Source organism: Anomalospiza imberbis, chromosome 1 (assembly GCF_031753505.1).
Source record: "Anomalospiza imberbis isolate Cuckoo-Finch-1a 21T00152 chromosome 1, ASM3175350v1, whole genome shotgun sequence".
Lineage (NCBI taxonomy): Eukaryota > Metazoa > Chordata > Aves > Passeriformes > Viduidae > Anomalospiza > Anomalospiza imberbis.
The window spans coordinates 104,867,415-104,885,289 of NC_089681.1; the positions used below are offsets into that span (position 1 = coordinate 104,867,415).

General features: G+C 39.9%; 1 protein-coding gene across 5 annotated transcripts in view; it reads left to right on the forward strand.

The window, feature by feature from the left end:
- Nucleotides 1–17,875, forward strand: part of ELMO1 (engulfment and cell motility 1) — a 300,684-nt gene that overhangs the window by 193,932 nt on the left and 88,877 nt on the right. For 4 of the 5 annotated variants that reach the window (XM_068203774.1, XM_068203793.1, XM_068203781.1 and 1 more), the window contains one exon: nucleotides 3,940–4,076. In XM_068203774.1, coding sequence (XP_068059875.1) covers nucleotides 3,940–4,076 — 137 coding nt within the window. Of the gene's footprint in view, nucleotides 1–1,945; nucleotides 2,047–3,939; nucleotides 4,077–17,875 lie in introns of those variants that run through there. The other variant, XM_068203796.1, reaches the window with a different exon arrangement.

Sequence of the window (17,875 nt, forward strand, 5' to 3'; positions counted from 1 at the left end):
AAAAAAAATCTAAGATAAGAAATTGTATTAATCTTTTCCTTCCCTTCCAAGTGGAAACCACGTGTAGAAGATATCTACGTGTAGTCTACTTTTTAATGCAGGGGGAAAATATAATGAGCCTTACAGCAATCAGCCAGTTTCTGTTGAGTTAGTGGCCTCTTGTTCATACTGTTTTGGACAGTGAGGTGACACAGCAACCTGCTGTCTGGTCTGCTGCACTGGTCCTTTCCTGGAGTCTGCATGGAGAAATCCCTGTTGCCCATATTCAGTTCCCCACAGCAACTTTGAATTTCTGCTGTACTTCAAACAAAACACTTACTGAAACATCATCACATACTCTGTGCCCTTTCAAGACAGGCTTATGCAAATATGCAAATACATGTCTGTTCTTGATACAGCTAAAAACCTAACAATATTTTGTCTCCTGGGAAAAGGTGTTTAGAGATGGAGTACAAAATGAAGGTACCTTCATTCATAAAGGTACTTTTTTCTTCTTTCTCACATTTTTTTTTCCTCTGTTGCTTTCCGCAGAGGAACAACGTAACATGTCAAATCTGTTTACTCCTCAAACAGTCTGGGATGCTTGCATGTCTTTATTGTAATTTAGGAAGCAACTGACAGACAAAATTGTGTTTGGTAGACACTAAAAATACACACTGTAGGAACCACATAAACTCCCAGGTACAAATTAGCTCTTTTTTTTTTTTTTTTTTTTGCCAGTGCAATTTATAATGAGAAATGAACTAAGCTTCTTTCTCAAAGTTCCAGCTATGGATCAGCTAGAAACTTTAGAAACTTTAGGGACTACTTGTATTCTGAGAGGTGGCATATTGATCTACAGCTCCAAGAATTGTGCCAAGAATGGAAAATCAACAAGATCTTCACCTGATTTATGTAGGCTAGACATCTGTGGCATCGCTTTCGAAGGTGACCTCTCAGAGGTGTAATTAAAACTTGATGTTGAATAATCATGATGATTTGTGTCCCCACATTTTAGCCATGTGGCTGTTTTTATGTGGTTGTAAATGTGGTTGGTCCCTGCTTGTGAAAAGGATGGTTAGAAAGTACTGGGCTTAAGGGCTAGAATTTTGCACGCAGCTCTTATGCAGAAGGTCTCCAAATTTTTCCAAGACTAGACCTCTGTTTCAGTTTAGAACTAGTCAAATTGCAAGTTGGTGAAAAAATAAATTCAAGTTTTTAATTAGTAAAACTGAGCAGCCTCTAAATTTGCTCGCTCTGCAGAGAGAGGCAGTGCTCTGATATTGGAAATGCAGACTTGAGGCTGGAGAGAGTGGGCAAAGATAGCAGTTTGAAAATTAGTCTTACTTTGGTCTCTACACATTATCAACAACAGCATCACCTTTTCCTTCATCCTCAACTCACCTGTCAAAAGGAGAAGGAAAGTATTGGGGCAAGGGTTATCCTTCATTAGATATTTAAACACTCTGAGCAGGACACAGATTTAACAAGAGATGCAGCCTGAAGATTTTTCCACTGAATTCTGTGGTTTTGTATTAGTGTGGATGGAATTTTCAAGGCATACAAAAGGCTACCGCTGAAGCAGACTGGATTTCTTTTTTTTCTCTGCTATCTGGATGATGGTTGGACTTTTGAAGAAGGTGTTTATCATTTGGTTTTGAATTTTTCCTAGGATTTGTTTGTGCTTTAAGATAATCATCCTGCCTTCTAAAAGGCCCAGCTTTCTCAGTTTATATCAGTAACAGTAATTTTTACTCTTTCATTTTGAAACTGAAAGGCATAAAACATCATCCATTGCCTACTTATAAAATAAGGTGGGGAGAGGTGGCATCTCTAATTCTGCATGCAGAACAGCATACTAGATACAGTTAGAGGCTGATTATCATAAGAAGCATGAGTTAGAACCGATGATCAATTTTCTGAGAATCTCTAGCCTTTCCATTAATTTTGATTTATTGATTTTTATGAGCAGGAGCAGTGAGAAGCTCAGGCTTTGAGGAGGATCAGAGAGGCCAGTGCGTGTCGAGGGTTATTGCCTTGTTTCGTGCTGTGATTTATACAGTGAAGGTACTGGCTGAACTCTTCTGCTTGGTGTTATTTTATTTCTACTCATCATTATAGTATTTCATGACTTAAAGACAAGTGCCCTCTGTGAATCTGTTCTGTTGTGTCTCTGACATTATTACAGGCTGAAGGTCTGATTATTGGAAGTGCTGAGCCCTTGCAGCTCCAGTGGAATGAATGGAGGCTGAAGGTGCTCTGAAAAGCATGCCTGAGGCATTTTGTTCTTCTGAAGGGATTGAGTTGTTCCTCATAAATATAGGTCTCTGCTTTGACTTAATTCCCCCTTGGCTGCAAATCCTTTGAAGTAAATGGAGTTTACTTGATTAGAATTAAACGTGTGCTCCAAATTTAACTCCCATCTTTGCCATGTAGCTGAAGAATTGATTAGATCTTAGTAAATCTGATGTTAAAATTAAGCTTCAAATTTACAAATAAGCTTCAGTTTTGCTGTCTAATTGGAATACTGCATGCTGGCAAAGATCAGAAACTTTTTTTTTTTAAGGTTCAGGTGATTCTGAACACAATTCGTGTTCCTACAGCAGAGGTAACCGAACACACTGAAAGGGGAGTTTTGTGGCTAGAAGAGGTACCAAGACCAAGTGTCTCCAGCTGGTGCAGAGAGTCAGCCTGCCTCATTCACATCCTCCTGGACAGGGTCTTAATTCTAATTTGTCCAGTTCCAGTGAGAGAAAGCAGATGTCAGACAGTGATTCAGCCCCGGGAAAATGTCATTTATCCCAGTGCTTGATAATTTAGCTGTTCTTGCACAGGAGGAAGTTTGCCTAAGTAGTGGCTGTTTGATCCTGAAGTAAGGAAAGATGATGCTGTTTAAGCATATGAGTGACTGCCAGAAAAGTTCAAAGGAGCACTCCTGAGGGGGTGAAAGGTGAAGCTGAGAGATTTGGGGACTAGGTATATAGAGAAAGCTTATTCAGCTTGACTTTTTTCTTTGCCTTTTTAAGAACATAGATACGCAACCTACTGAAGTGGCCCTGCAAGTCATGGCAGAGTTTGAAGATTCTATTCAGTCCTTGGCTAAAGGAAGGCCCTTCTCTACTCAGGTTGCTCAGAGGTGCCCAGACGTCAGCACTGCTTCAGTCCTTAGGTTTTGAAATTTCTTTTTTTGCTCAAGGAGAATCACAGCACACTCCTGTTTTTCCATTTTGGGATCATCACTACAGTGTTCCTTGATTTCTTTTACTTCCTTAAAGCCAGTATTTGATCAAAAATAAGGATTTTTGGGGATTTTTTTTGTTTTGTTTGTTTGGTTTTTATTATGTTTGTCTCAGATAAGGGATAGATTATAGAAGATCCATTGCTTTTGATTATGGTTATTTTCAAAGAACAAATTTAATCAGTTATATTCTTGATATCTGTCAACATTTTTCTTGTTACCTCTGTGCAATATGGTAGATCATCTGCTGTGTCAGCAGAGCTTCACATTTCAGTGTCTACACTGATCTAATCCTGTTTTGTGAGTGATGGGCCCTGGTGTTTGGTTCTCAGCAGGCAAGACGGACCATGCTGTTATAGCAAGGGGGAAGGCTCTTCTTTTGATGAGCTTCTTCCCTTTGTCTCTCTGTCCCAGACTGAGCTACAAAACTTGGCACAAACAACAAACATTGAAAGCATATTCAGGCAAACAGGTAGTTGCTTTCTCTTCTTGCTATCAGTCCCCTAAAGACAAGGGTCTATACTGTGTTTTGTTGTCTTTAAGACTGTAGACCAAGGCTGGCTTTTCAGACTAGTGTTTTGACACCCTTTGCTCCAAGAACTGGGATTTCACTCAAATACACTACTTTCTAAATTTCATGGCTGATTGTATTTTACGTTTATTTTTCGAAGCTCCTGCCTGTACATGTTTTATTCCACCCCCCCTTGTTTTTCTGTTTTTAGCCAGTGAGACCTGCAACGATTTCCATCCCATGTTCTTCACCCATGACAGATCGTTTGAGGAGTTCTTCTGTATCTGCATTCAGCTTTTGAACAAGACATGGAAGGAAATGAGGGCAACTTCAGAGGACTTTAACAAGGCAAGAAAAAGGGCGGGGTGGGAATAACTGGGCAGAATGGTGAAACAATGCCATATATTCTTCTCTAGAGGCACAGTGATATGCGAATTCCCATTCTGCTGAAAGCCTAGAGATTTATCTCTTTAGATGCTTTGCACACTGGAATGCCAGCATTTAGAAAGTTATGGATAGAGGATGGGAGATGTAAGGAGGTTCATGGACCTTTTTCAGTCATGTTGCACTGCAGACTATGAGACTAAAATCCTGGCTTGAGGGGAAATTCTGCCTTTTTATGTTAGCAATATTATGCTGAAGTGCTGTAGCCTCCTAGGTTATAAATAATGCAGAGAGAGTACTGCAGTGATAATTCTGTGCATCCCTTTCATTTCATGTGAGCAGTAAAGTGATAAAATATTCAAGAGTGGACACAATCATGACAGAGTGCTGTGCAGTTTAGTTTGCTGAAACAAAAACAAACAAACCAAAAAACCCAACTAAACAACAACAACAAAAAAAAATCCCACCCAAAAAAACTACGAACAAACAAACAAACAAAAAACCCCCTGAAAACCAGTGAAATAAAAATTCAACCAAAAAGGTCCTCAATAAGAATTCTGGAAGCTTCAGCCAATCTTCTGATCCTCAGAAAAGCAATAAAGAACAGTCTTAGTGGTCCCTAGGCATCCAATCTTTACCCAATTTACCATGAGGCTGAACAGTATCTCTGATCTCTGGCATTTTCTAAGAATGGCGAACTCATGCTTTTATAGCCAGCTGTCATCCTTATCTTCTTTGGGATTCTCAGTCTGGATCTTGAGCCTCTCCCTGGGAGATGTTGGTTTTAGAACTGCTGGTTGGGAATGAAAAGTGAGACTGCTGCTCTGTCAGCACGTGCCTTACAAGTGTTCTGAAGTCACCAGACTCAAATGTTATGTTAGAGCCATTAGGAGTGATCATGCCTGACTTCTAATTGGATCTGTCTATTAATGAAGTGGTCCCAATTTCCATTTTCTACTTCAGAGTGAAGGTGAATTTTCAGGTCACAGTGAGGAGTAACCTTTGTTGAGTTTCAGGCAAGTTAGTTGGCAGCAGTTCCAGAGCCCTGGATAAAGAGATAAAGGAAGTCCAATATGTACACTTTCGTAACCAGATGACCTAAAGCCTTGTTCTCACATGGAAATTCTGACATGCTTCTCCTACCTCACGATCCAGGAACACAGAAGAAGCAATAGCAAGATAATTCACTGAACCATACAGAGTTGCTAAAATCAAGAGCTTATAAAGCAGCTTTACAAAGACTAATTCATAATATGTGGTTGTTTTAAATAAATGTATTAACAGCTGCTATTACTTACAAGCTTTCTATCTCAGTAGAAGAAAGATTTGTCTACATAATTTCCCACAACTTGAGTTGAAAAATTATTAGCAATCCTAGGGAATTCAGATAAAGAATGGCTTCATTTCTGGCATCAGCCCGGGTTACCCTAAAAGGAAATAAAATAAATTTACTTTGCAGTGTTAGGCATTGTTGTGGTGCTTCATAAGAGATCAAGGAGTTTTTTTCTCTGATACTATTAGTTTGCTACTTGTGTTTTCTGTTGCTGATAGTCCTGCAACTACCTGTCAGTTCTGCCAGGTTCATAACACTGGCACTGTGTCTTCCTGCATGTGTCATTGAAGGCATTGGCAATTCTTAACTCCGTGGGGCAAACCTGAAACATTTGCCATTGGGCTACCAGGATTTGTGTCTGGTGGTGGCACTGTGCTGCATGACCTTGAACCCAGGATCTCTGCCTGCAGAAATCACTCTTGATTTTGTAAGTGTTTCTGTAAAGGGGAGGGAATTCTAAGCTCTTGTGTCTCTCATTTCTAACACTTCTCTAACTGTGTCTTGCTTATCTAAATCCTTTCTTACAGTCATAAGGAAATTTTTGTGCTCTTATCCATTTCAAATGACATGTGGTGGTAATGTGAATTACTCAGCTGATAAACATCTGAAGGGATCTGTGAGTGAAGCAAACTGGGTTGTTGTGTGGGCTTGTGAAGTGCTTGAGGGTTTGTGGGGGCTTATACATTATATGGTGGTACCCAAGGTTTACCCATCTGCCTGGTGGGTGACAGCAGCCAATGCAGCCCATGGCTTTTCCAAACTAAACACCACCATTTTTCATCCTTACCTGGCAACAGGCTTTGGTGATCACAGCATGTTAGTGCTCTGTCTGCATCTTCCCTGCGTGCTAAGGGTACTCATTTCTGGGCAGTCATTTTTGAAAACTTGGCAGGCAAGGGCCATGTGGGCCTGGGGAGCATTCAGCCCGTCCTTTCAGAAGTGAACGGGAAGAGAGCAGACCTCACAAGATGCAATAAATTACTTGTGTGAAAACAAAATAAAATCTTCCATCTTCTCTTTGTGTTACTAATTTTCAGTTTCAATAACTTGATTGTCATGGTAGCGTATGAAACACCACTTTGTTACGGTTTACTGTCTCCCTGCCTGATGGGATCGTTTGTTTTATTCCTTTTTCCATCTCTTCCTTCCTTAAAACCTCCAAAACAAAATTAGACACTCTCAGTATATTGATGGGTAACTCTTGAGACCGGGACATTCTGCTAAAAAATCTAGACTGCTTGCTTTGATGTTTAATCATAATTGAAGAAAAGGAGCTTTTTAGTTTAATTTCAAACTTTTGATTAATCACAGTAACTTGTACATTGAGAGTCTGTAGGAGGTATGTGTGCACATACAGAGAATTATTTCCTCCTTTTTGAATTGGGAAATGACAGGCACTAAAAGAGGCAAGGTGATTTAATTTCCCCTCAGGTTTTATTGCCTGCTCTCAAGGGTTCTTTAAGCCACATATTAAAACTTTCTTTTGATGACAAAATGGCATACTGTGCCATCATGGTTCTTCAATTTATGTTGTGGAGATTCCACATAGATTTGTTCATTTTTAAAGTTTCAAAAATAATTAAACCAGCACTTTGCTCATGGTTGGAAGAATTTTATGGTATTTTAGTGAGACATTTATGATCTCATGCTTTACCCAATTCTTATTCATTAAAAGACACAAGTTTTGTCAATTTTTGCATGAGAAAAAGTTCTTTGATGTCTGTGGTGATACCATGACACTGTCAGACCTAAAACCTTTTTTTCAGTCTCTCTATATACTAGTAGACGTCTGAAGAGAATAATTCAGACAGGCAGCTAAGCTTATATTATGCCTTTGTAACATTTTAAGACATGCATAATTCATGTTTTGTGAGTTTCCTAGAGAAATTAAGATGCTGTTGTATAGACAGACATGCAAGTGGCAACAATTCCATTTGAAACCTTTTTGTTTTTATTTGAGCCTACAGATGATCAAAGGACACTTTACAAGTTTCTCCAAAGTCATTTGTGAGCAGACAGTGTGGTTTATGGCTTTGAAAATATAATCTAGTCTCCAAGCTTTACATACTTTTACATGTTTTATTAAAGCAGAAGAAAGCATTGTGTATTGATTTTTGGAATCAGTGCAAACTGTAAGAAAGCTGGCCTGAGTTATCTCACATCCAGCATCTAGAAACCTTCATCAGCAGCCTGCCCATTTAAATAGGTGCCCATCAGCTAGATTTCCATCATGTAGGGGCCACCCTACACTCTGCTCAGGGTAATCAGGCTGCTGCCACACAGACTGAGATGTACTTAAATTGGTTTGGGGTTTATTGTTTCTTTTTAGCACAGTGGTAGGTGGAATTCAAAGTACCCACCCAACAGTAAAATTCTTCCCATGGGGCCAAATGAAAGCATACTCCCAAATTTTTGTGGATCCCCAGTAGACGTGCTTTAGTAAATGCACCTGGATTGCCCTAATATGGATCTACATTGTGACTGCTATCTCTTTAGCGGTCTTCTTGTAAAGTATACATATTGTTTCTTGGGATACAAGGAGACGGCAAGTAGAACATTGTGTAGGGGACAAGATTATCCTCTTAACTATGGTTTTCAGAGATTTCAGTCAGCAGCTTTTCGTAGGTTTGAAGTTCACATGCTAATAGGAGGAAGGGTGAGCAAATGGATTATTTTAATTGCAGCCATAACTTGTCTTATTAAACCTGCAGAACAGAATGAGCAATTTGCTAATTCTGTACCTAGTGTTGTACCATCTTAAAAAAAGCAGATTAAGAGTAAAAATAACTACTTCCAGTCCCAGTGTGGAAGGAAAAAGACTTTTTTTTTTTTTTTACTTGACTAGCAGGGTGTTGAAGCTGCATTATAGAGAATGGGCACAGTGTAGCTGCTTTTATTAGTAATAGCGTAGTTGTTGGGTTTTAGATGACCAAAAATGACTACTCATAACAAGATGTAGATTATCATTCCAACATGGCTAAAGTTAAATTGGAGGAACCAAAACTGAAAAAAATGTAAGTACTGTGATATAAGGTGCTTGAAAACAAAATCCACTGCATTCACTAAAATTACTGGTTTGAGGAATAGGAAAGTGGGACAAGGTTGGCTAATGATGCTGCCAATGAATTTTTCTTGTTACTTACAGATTTAGTTAATTTGCCTTCTGGACATGTGTTTGAGATCATCACAGTATAAAACATGAGCTTTTAAATGTTTTGTGAAAACATATTTTGTAATAAGAATATGTATTAATATTATATATTATAGAAGAAGAAGAAAATATTTTATAATAAGAAAAATATTATCAGAAACCTCAAAAAACTGGTTTCAGCATTCAGCTAGTATCCATTTCACAGTGGCAACCTGCTGAGGAACTGCCCTTGTGGTACCTGGCTATTTCAGGGACACACGAAGCTGCAGCACTGGATCCCCCTGCAGCAGGGGGGTCTGCTCAGCAAGACGATAAAATATGTCACTGACAGGCATACACATAACAAAGTGCCTTTGTGGTGATCAGAAGAGTAGACACTGTTCACAGCGGCAACAGATGCAAACAATAAATGCCCTACGTGAGTCCAGTAATTAAATAGCAAAGCAAACACAGAGGCATTTGATAACCACAAAAGATGTTTATGGCTCATGTTCAGGCTCTGCGAACGTTTTTCCTTGCTCACTGACAAGATAACAGAAAAGGTAACCAAGTGTAACATAAAAATGAAAAATACATTTTCCTTCCTCGGTGGAGGTTTGGAAATGCCATGCCACAGGTTTCTCAGCTTCTCTGGTGTTGTCGTGTCTTTGACAGCTGTAGGGATGAATAATTGGGAAAGGCTGGGTTCAAAATATGACTAAGTGTTCAAGGACAGGCTCTTAAGAAGCAAACTTGTGTGAGCGGTGATTTGTGTGAAAATGTGGTGGGCCAAACCCAAACCCACTATCAGGAAATGTGAATTACCCATGAGGAAGCAAAGGCCAAGGGGTCATTTTGAAAGGGTCAGGGCAACAGTGTGGCAGAGGAGCTATCACCAGCTTTGCTGGGTCCACTGCAAACTGGGGAGACTCGAGGACCAGACTCTGCACAACTCCTGTCCAAAATGCCCCCCTGGCTGCAACCTTGTCCTAATGCTAGTCCTTGCCTTGGCAGCTCTGTGCCTGACCTGGAAGTGACAGGGCTTTGCCTGACTCTTGTGGGAGCAGTAGGTCCCCAGCATGCTCAAGTGATCCCCTCTAGTGGCACTAACAACATTCTGCACTTTTCTGCTCCTTGCAGGCTTGGCCGAGTCTTGATAAACCACACTTTACAGGAAGGAGGCAAAGGCACCCAGAGCTGAAGTGCCTTGGCAGTGAAGCAGATGCAGGGTCAAAATCAGAACCAGGATGTCTGGCCACTTGCTCCAGCCTCCTCCATCACCCTGCCACAGATGCAGTAGCAGCTCCAGCCCCAAAGGGGTGCTTTCCTCTCTCTCTGTCTCTCTTTCTCCCCACTCAGCTGCACAGGGAGGCTTGGAGAAGGTTTGCAAATGGTAGCTTCAGAAAATGAAAGAAGCATTACCTCAAACAAGAGAAAAAGTAATTCAGACAAACTTGAAAGTAAAATCCTTTGGTCAGTCTTTAAACCTGTTTGTCACCTCCTTTTCAGTGCAATGAAAGGAGAAAGGAAAGGGATGGTAAACAGCTCTTCCCAGATGCCCTCCAAAGCATTATTATTTTCTTATGGGTCTGAAGCAGATGAATTTAGCTTCTTTTGGGAGAAACTTTGGAAGGCTGTTCTGTTTGTATTCTACTGTTGGGAAATACCAGGCTAGTGGAATGATTGCACCTCTCTGTTAGCTTTATTGCACCTTCCCTTGAGAATGCTTTGTTTATATCACACAGGGATATTGCAAATAAATTATTCTCACATAGAATGAATTCAGTATTCCCCAGGCTGGGGCAGATTAGCACAAATTAAATCCCACATTTTCACACCTGAGGCCAATAGCACTTTATTAACTTTTATTGGAAACAGATAATTGCTATAAATATATAGTATCATTAATTGTGTAATGCACGAATTTATAAAAAATTTGTGGCAATTAACATTTTGCAAGTCTGCTGCATAGATTACAAATAAAATGAGACTTTTTAATTGAAGAAATTACTCCCTTCAAATATAATAAGAGTCTTTTAGAAAGCATAATTTGGGTGCAGAAAAATTGTCAGGTTGATTCCATCAATAACCTCTTCCTTCAGAATGGTCTTTTTTAAACAGTGCAATTGAACTGATGCAGAGAGAGCCTGTTTAAGACCCTTCCCTAGCATTTGGTCAGTGTTCCCTCTATGCTTTTTGTGGCCTAGATATTCCAAATGTATGCCTTCATCAGCTGCTCACTTAGGAATGGCTCTGTTTAGTCTTCTCTATCTCTGCATTTATGTCCTGTCAGATCTGTCCCATAGCACTCATCTGCTGCTCCTGGCTGCAGGAACCTGAGAAGGGTTGTTTAAGATGCTGAACAGGCATCTTTCCATTTACTGAGGCACCAGTCTGTAAAAAACAGATTTAAGTATTCATACCCCAAAAAATCAGGGCTGTCAAGCTCAAAAGAACTGAACACCAGCAACGCATTTTTAAATCTAGATGGTTGTTTCCTTTTGAAAAAAATTCGGGCTTAAGTAGCATTGTCAAGAATGCAAATACATTTAAAAAACTAATTTGTGAAAATTAAGTACTTAGACTGCATAATGATGCAGTCTAACTTACCCTTTTTCTGCACTTTGTAGCTTATGAACTGTTTTTCTAGTTCAAAGACACTTTTCATTTAAAACAGTGTCTTTACTATTTTTTGTCTTTGCCACAAGGCTTTGGAACTCTTTAGTAGTAGAGTCATATCTAGTTACAGATGAACAGTACTTCTCCAGTGATCACATATGCAATGACTTCATGGAGGGCAGAGCCTTAGAAGGAAAATAATTTTCAATCTTGCTTTCTGTCCATTTATATGCCCGGATGGGTGCACCAACAAAGAGATTGATTCTTCAAGCCAAAAATTAAGGAAAGGGAAGGATGTCTCAACAAAACATCTGCTATTTAAAACAAGAAAAGAGTATTTTAGTGTAATCTGTTCCTTGGCCAGCAGTCTTGTCCTTTCCCCAGTGATGAAAGACTATGTTGGTTTCAGCAGTGGAATCTCTTATTTGTGGAAAACCTAGCCATTGCTGTCAGAGGGGATTTTATCCCCCAGATTTCTAGTGAAGTCTCTGTGTTATTGTAGAATACATACAGGTCTGTGTAACACCCTGGAGATAATAATTTTTAAAGCTGCTGATACTTCATACTTTCAAAGTACTCTTCATTTTCATCTCAGTGGGTGCTGATCAAACCAATAAACTTTCTCAGCCTTCAAAAAGATGACTGAGTGGAAAGCCTGATAACCAGAGGAGAAGCACTGAGTGTAGGTTATCTGTGCTAACCACTCTTTTTCTACTCCACAGAAACCTTTTGCACTGGAAAAAAAATGCCTCACTTGCATGTAGAGTGTGTTAGTCGTGAAGGGAAATGATATAACCTACTGCAACTGTCACCAAAACAGCATATTTTGTGGTATTGCTCCTGTCATTCCTGTCTAAAAGTGTGGATAATAATCAGATCCCAGGAACCACTCTTGTCTCTATATTTTTATTTATTCTTTCTAGGATATATCTTTGTAGTACAGTTAAATCAGAGGTTCATGGCATATGGCTTTTTGCTGCATGAATTGCTGCTGATGTGAATGTCAGTGGGCATATAATACCAGATTTTCATTTTGTGAATCACAATGCATGGAATTCAGCCTGAGAGCTCCCCAGACTATAGACCTTATTATAGGCAAATAAAAAAGGGAAGGAAGGGGGGAGAGGTGATAACTCGGATATTTTGTTTCAGTTGAAATGAGGTTATCGTGATGAATGATGCAGCTGACAATGAGATTTTTATAGCCTCTCCTGGAGTAGTGGAAGAGCTTGTATTATTGTTGGTTTGCTTTAAGTAATTGTAATCTAAATAGCACTGTGGTTGAAAAGAGCAGGAGAAATCTTTCATATGTGTCTCATAAGCAAAGCCAGGGTGCTTATTTGTTTTTGTCTCGTCTGTCCTTATACAAATGTCCTTCATTGTTTGCATCTTATATCTCGAGTATTGTCTTGATTGAATATGTCAGTCACCATTAAAGAGGCGTTTGCCAGTCAGTGCTGCTGCTGCCTGTCTCTATTTTTAGCACATGAGGTAACTGGCCAGCAGCTGACAAGCTGATCCTGCTACCCAATGCACCAGTGTAAATTAAGGTTGGCTGTGATAGAGGCAGATGGGAGGAGGGCTGCTGGAAGGCAGCATGAGAGGGAAGGAGAGGATGGTGTGTGGGTGCAGATGGCCGCTCCTCTCCTCTCCTCTCCTCTCCTCTCCTCTCCTCTCCTCTCCTCTCCTCTCCTCTCCTCTCCTCTCCTCTCCTCTCCTCTCCTCTCCTCTCCTCTCCTCTCCTCTCCTCTCCTCTCCTCTCCTCTCCTCTCCTCTCCTCTCCTCTCCTCTCCTCTCCTCTCCTCTCCTCTCCTCTCCACATCCACATCCACATCCACATCCACATCCACATCCACATCCACATCCACATCCACATCCACATCCACACCATGTACACTGGGCCAACACAGGCACCTGTGCTGGCTCTCTGTAGGTTACCTTTATTAGGTGGTCACAGGTTAAACTGGGCCTTGGTGTGCTAGTGTGAGCTGTCCTCAAGTTCCCAGATACTGCATGAGAGGGAAAATGGAGGAGGTGAGAGGTTTAGCATGTACTTTCTGAAGGCAGTGTTGTGTTAGGGTTTGCCCCACAGAGTATTTGGCCTTGAGACTACAGCAGAGGCTGTGAAGGTTGTTATTTGGGATGGTAGTGAAGCTTAGACACATGAACTTGGGTTCTGCCACTTTTCCACTGAGAGCAAAATAGCTTACTGGGGGATGGAAGGTGTTGTGTGTGCCCCTGAAAGTGGTAAGGCTCTTTTTCTTTGCCCTTTCCCCTCTTCACTGTGGATTTGAATAGTATGCAAAAAATCTTGTGGATTTATTGATGACTAAAATGTAATTTATTGGGAGGTTCCATCCCAGTTCCTCAAGTTGCCTTTATATGTTGGTCATGGTAAGCAGAGAAGCAAGGCCCCCAGTAATATATATGAAAGCTGAGGAATATCACTTTAAAAGCTGAGCACAGGAATGGAGACAGATTTGATACCGTGAAAGTACGTCAACCCAAACAATGGGGAGAGGTGAAGGAGCAAATATCAGAATCCTTGAAAAAGACACTTGTGTAGATGATTTTAGAACTTGCCATGTCAGCTGAAGATATTTGTGCCGTGGCCATGAAAATGAAATGCTCAAGAACCAATCCTTGTATCAAGAATGTCAAGTCTGCTTCTAAAAGACTTCTGAAAGTATCTGGAGAAACAGCTTTCATGCATGCTTTGAATTTTATGGCATTTTTTTTTCTCTGAAGACTTGTCTTCAGATTTCAAGCATCAGTTTTCTGTCTCAGGGAAACTGACTGATCAGAACCGCAGCAGCAAGAGCTTAAAAATTGCAGTTCTATCCATTTTGCTTGACTAGTACATGCTGCCTAGAACTTTTTGTTGTACTTAACCAAGAGCCCAAAGGAAACCACAGATGTCATCATATCATTGTTACATTTTCAGCCTCTTCAGAAGCAATTGACCAGCCCTTCATAGTGAAAATAACATCTTTAAAGTCACCAAGTGGAAAAATGAAATATCTTTTTTTTTTTTTTTTAATCAGATGTATGAGATAAAGAGTGTAATCTCATACCTGTCAAGATTTTGAGATTCCTTCCAAAAACTCATTTTTATGTAAGCTAGGGTTCTGGAAATTGTTAAAGGACTGTTTCCTTCCCTGGGGATCTGGAAGTTGTTAAAGGACTGTTTTCTTCCCAGTGATTTTCTTTTTTTTGAACTGATTGTCATATAACTGATACTTCTTCATTTTAAGGCCTACATGTGATTTTTTTTTTAAAGCTAGTGACTGGATGTAGCAATCTTACTGAATTTCTCTCTCTATTTTAAGTGAAGTTTCCTTTAGCTTCTCTCTATGTTCAGTACTCCAATCTCCAACAGGATTTATTCCCCCAGACTTTCTGCCTATCCTCTTTCCGTGGAACAATGGCATACCTCATAGTACTTCCACCTGCCTTAAGGAGGGTGTTAATGGCTTTTCTCACTTTCTAGCTGGGGACACTCACTGACTACTTTGGTCAACCACATCTGTCAAGACCTCAGAAAAGACCCTTTCAGGTCATAGAATATTGGAAGCCAGTTTTTGGAGCCAGGATGGGTGTTACTGGCAGCTATGTATTTTCAGCAGTGGTAGAAATCTGAAGGCTGCTGTTAAAATTGTAAAGTCAGAATTACACATGCACATGCATTTCTTCTTCCTAAAAATTGATCCAACATTGACAAAAAAAGTCTTACCTCAGAAGTAGTGCTATAAATACAACATTTTAATAATGATGGCAGAGAACAAGATATTCTTTTATCTAGCCTAATTCTGCACACAGTGGACTTCAAAGTTTAATTTACTTAGAGAAAAGAACTGTCTCCACCAGTCTGGGAGATGAACTTCAGGTAAAAGATATTTTATGTGTGCAGCCTGAAAATGGATTCAGTTATATACATGGCCTAAATGGCCCTTTGCTATGTAAAATCTTTAAAGTACCAGGCAAAATCTTTAAGTTGATGGTTCTATTTCAGGAGAAAAGAAAGAAAATATCTCCGTAAAACTTATTTACCTTTGCATGGGTTAAGGGTGTTTTATTGCCTTGATGCTTTTAAGCTCCAGAGAACAGGATGTTTCATAGCTGCTCAATTTGCTTTAGTTATTACAATTTGAAAGAGTTTGATGATTCTAATTTCCTTCTCTACGCTTCTTGATTTTAGTACTAGAGTAACACTTCAGCATCTTGTATTGATTTTTATGATGGCCAGGGTTTTGATATTAATTTCTGCTGATATTTTCTTTGATTCTAAAATTTGAGGATGGGTGACTGGCAAAGCAAATTGAGGACTCAGAAAGGCTAATTTCATGTTTTACAAATATCATTGTAGGTGCTTGCTTGTAGGACGGTCTCCTACAAGAGAGAGTACCATGAATCACCAGTGCACCCTTGTGTGGTGTGGACTAACTGCACGCTGGGTTGCATCAGCTAGAGCACAGTTAGCATGGCAGGGGAAGGGATTATTTCCCCCACTTTGGCCTTTATGAGGCAGCAGCTGGAAGATTGTGTCTGGTTTTGTGCCCTAGAAATGGAGAGAAACTGATGAAATTAAGCTAGTCCAGCAAAAGGCTACCAAGATGGTTAAGGAGGATGGAGCATGTGGTGTTCAAAGGGAATGTGAAGGAACCAGGTTTGTTCATCCTGGAAAAGGCTGAATCCAGGGTGGATCCAGTTGTACCTGCTGCCATTGTTAGAATAAGAAGGATGAGGAAAAGATGCACACCCTTCTCAGGAGTACACAGAGAAAGAACAGAAGTTGCAATGAAGGAAACTCTTAGGATGTAAGGATAAAATACTCCAAACACTGATACTGCTGCAGTTCTTGAACCACTTGCATAGAGACATTATAAAATCTTTATCCCTGGAGAAAAACAAAACTTGCCCATAATTGCCCTGAAGAACCTGACTTAAGTATGAAATTAGCTTTGCTGTGTCTGCAGAACTTGATGCCTAAAACTGTCTAGGAACCTGAATTATTTTTTAGTTTTATGGGTAAAAGCTACTTTTTAATGCAGTAGGCTATCTTATCCAAATAGGAAGAAATGGTAATTCATATCATTCGTCATTATTGAAACAAAGTCAGATGGAGCATCAGCCAAGCTCATAAATTTTCCTAATGTTAAATAAAGCATAAAAGATCATTGTGATGGATTCCGTGTCCCCTTTAAGAAGTCAGGCTTTCCCCATTAATTGTGGTGATCCCTTTAAAGCAGTTTTAACTTGTCTTAGCTCTGCTCCTACTCAGGGGCATTCAAACCCCTTCAGAAATGTGATGTTGAAAGCATTTTTTCAAAATTTTCTTGCCAGCATTTACAAAAGTATGCTTTACTAAATGTTTACCACTGGCTATATGAGAGCATAGCTGACATGGTAACTTCTCTAACCACAGTAACTCCTTAGCTCATTTGAACCCTAAAACGTAAAGCCGGCAATGTGTGTAGAAGTTGCAGAGCCATGTTTGGCTACTAGTGGATTGGTTTTTGTGATGCTTGCTGTTTGTACTGGCTGTTGGGGTTTGGGGTTTTTTTATAAGTGCCTATCTTGTACCAAAACCTTGCTTTTGCTAAAGCTCCATTGCTTACAGGTTCTAGCTTCAGGTGCAAGCTGTCATTTCACCATCCCAGGCACTTTCAGGTATTTCTTTAAGCATGGGTTTATGACCAAAGGAGAACACCATTTAAATTGACAGAATATACAACTGGTAAAAAAGGAGAGCAGAAAGGTGATGTTAAGTGATTTTTAGTAGGATAACAAGAATGCATAAACAATGTTTTCCTGCATGTTACCTGAAAAGTTAATGGTAGAGATGGGAACTTAGTCCATACCTCACTTGTCAGTGCTTTGATGACAGGACAACTATATCTTGATTTCTTTTCTCATATCCTGATACACAATTCTGTTAGCAAAGAGAGGTTTTTTGGTTTTTTGTTGTGGGTTTTTTTTTTTCCTCTGTGGTGGAAGCATCTTCCACATTAAAGCAGAATATTTACCCTTTGTTTACATCTTTTAAAGGTTAAAGTAATTAAGTGGTTAGATGCAGTGTTTGAGTGTTTGCTGCACCTTTGGTGTAAATGGCTGAAATGAAAATGTTTGGCAATTTGAGACAGTAGCAAGAAGGATGAGGATAAACTGAAGAGATGGCATTAACACTGTCTTTTTGTGCACAATCTCTCATGCACAGTTAGAAGCAGTAAAAATTTGAGAGCAATTATGAGAGAACCAAAGCTGCCAGAAATATTTTTTTTTCCTCTCTCTTGAAATGACCAGAAAGAATGCAGTCATAAATGACAAATTAAATAATCCACCAGCATTTACCAGTACGTGCATATGTGAGCACAGAGTTGACAATACTCGCCAAGGCAAACCAGAGCACACTGCGCCCACAGTTAGCCCAGCACTGCAGCTGGATTTGTGGGGGTGGGCTTCTGTGGCTGCCACAGGTGTTAGAGATGCTCTGTATTGGGCAAAAAGTAAGACAGGACCTTGAATATAGAAGCTTGTATGTTCGTGGTGCCTGGCTCCAGCACAAAGCAAGGGTGCTCTTATTGCCAAGGAGAGACTATGCCTTGGCCTTTCTGGAAAAAAGTTCCCCACTGTCCAGATGAGAAAATTAGTTTCTGGCTAACACAGAAATGTTGAGCACCA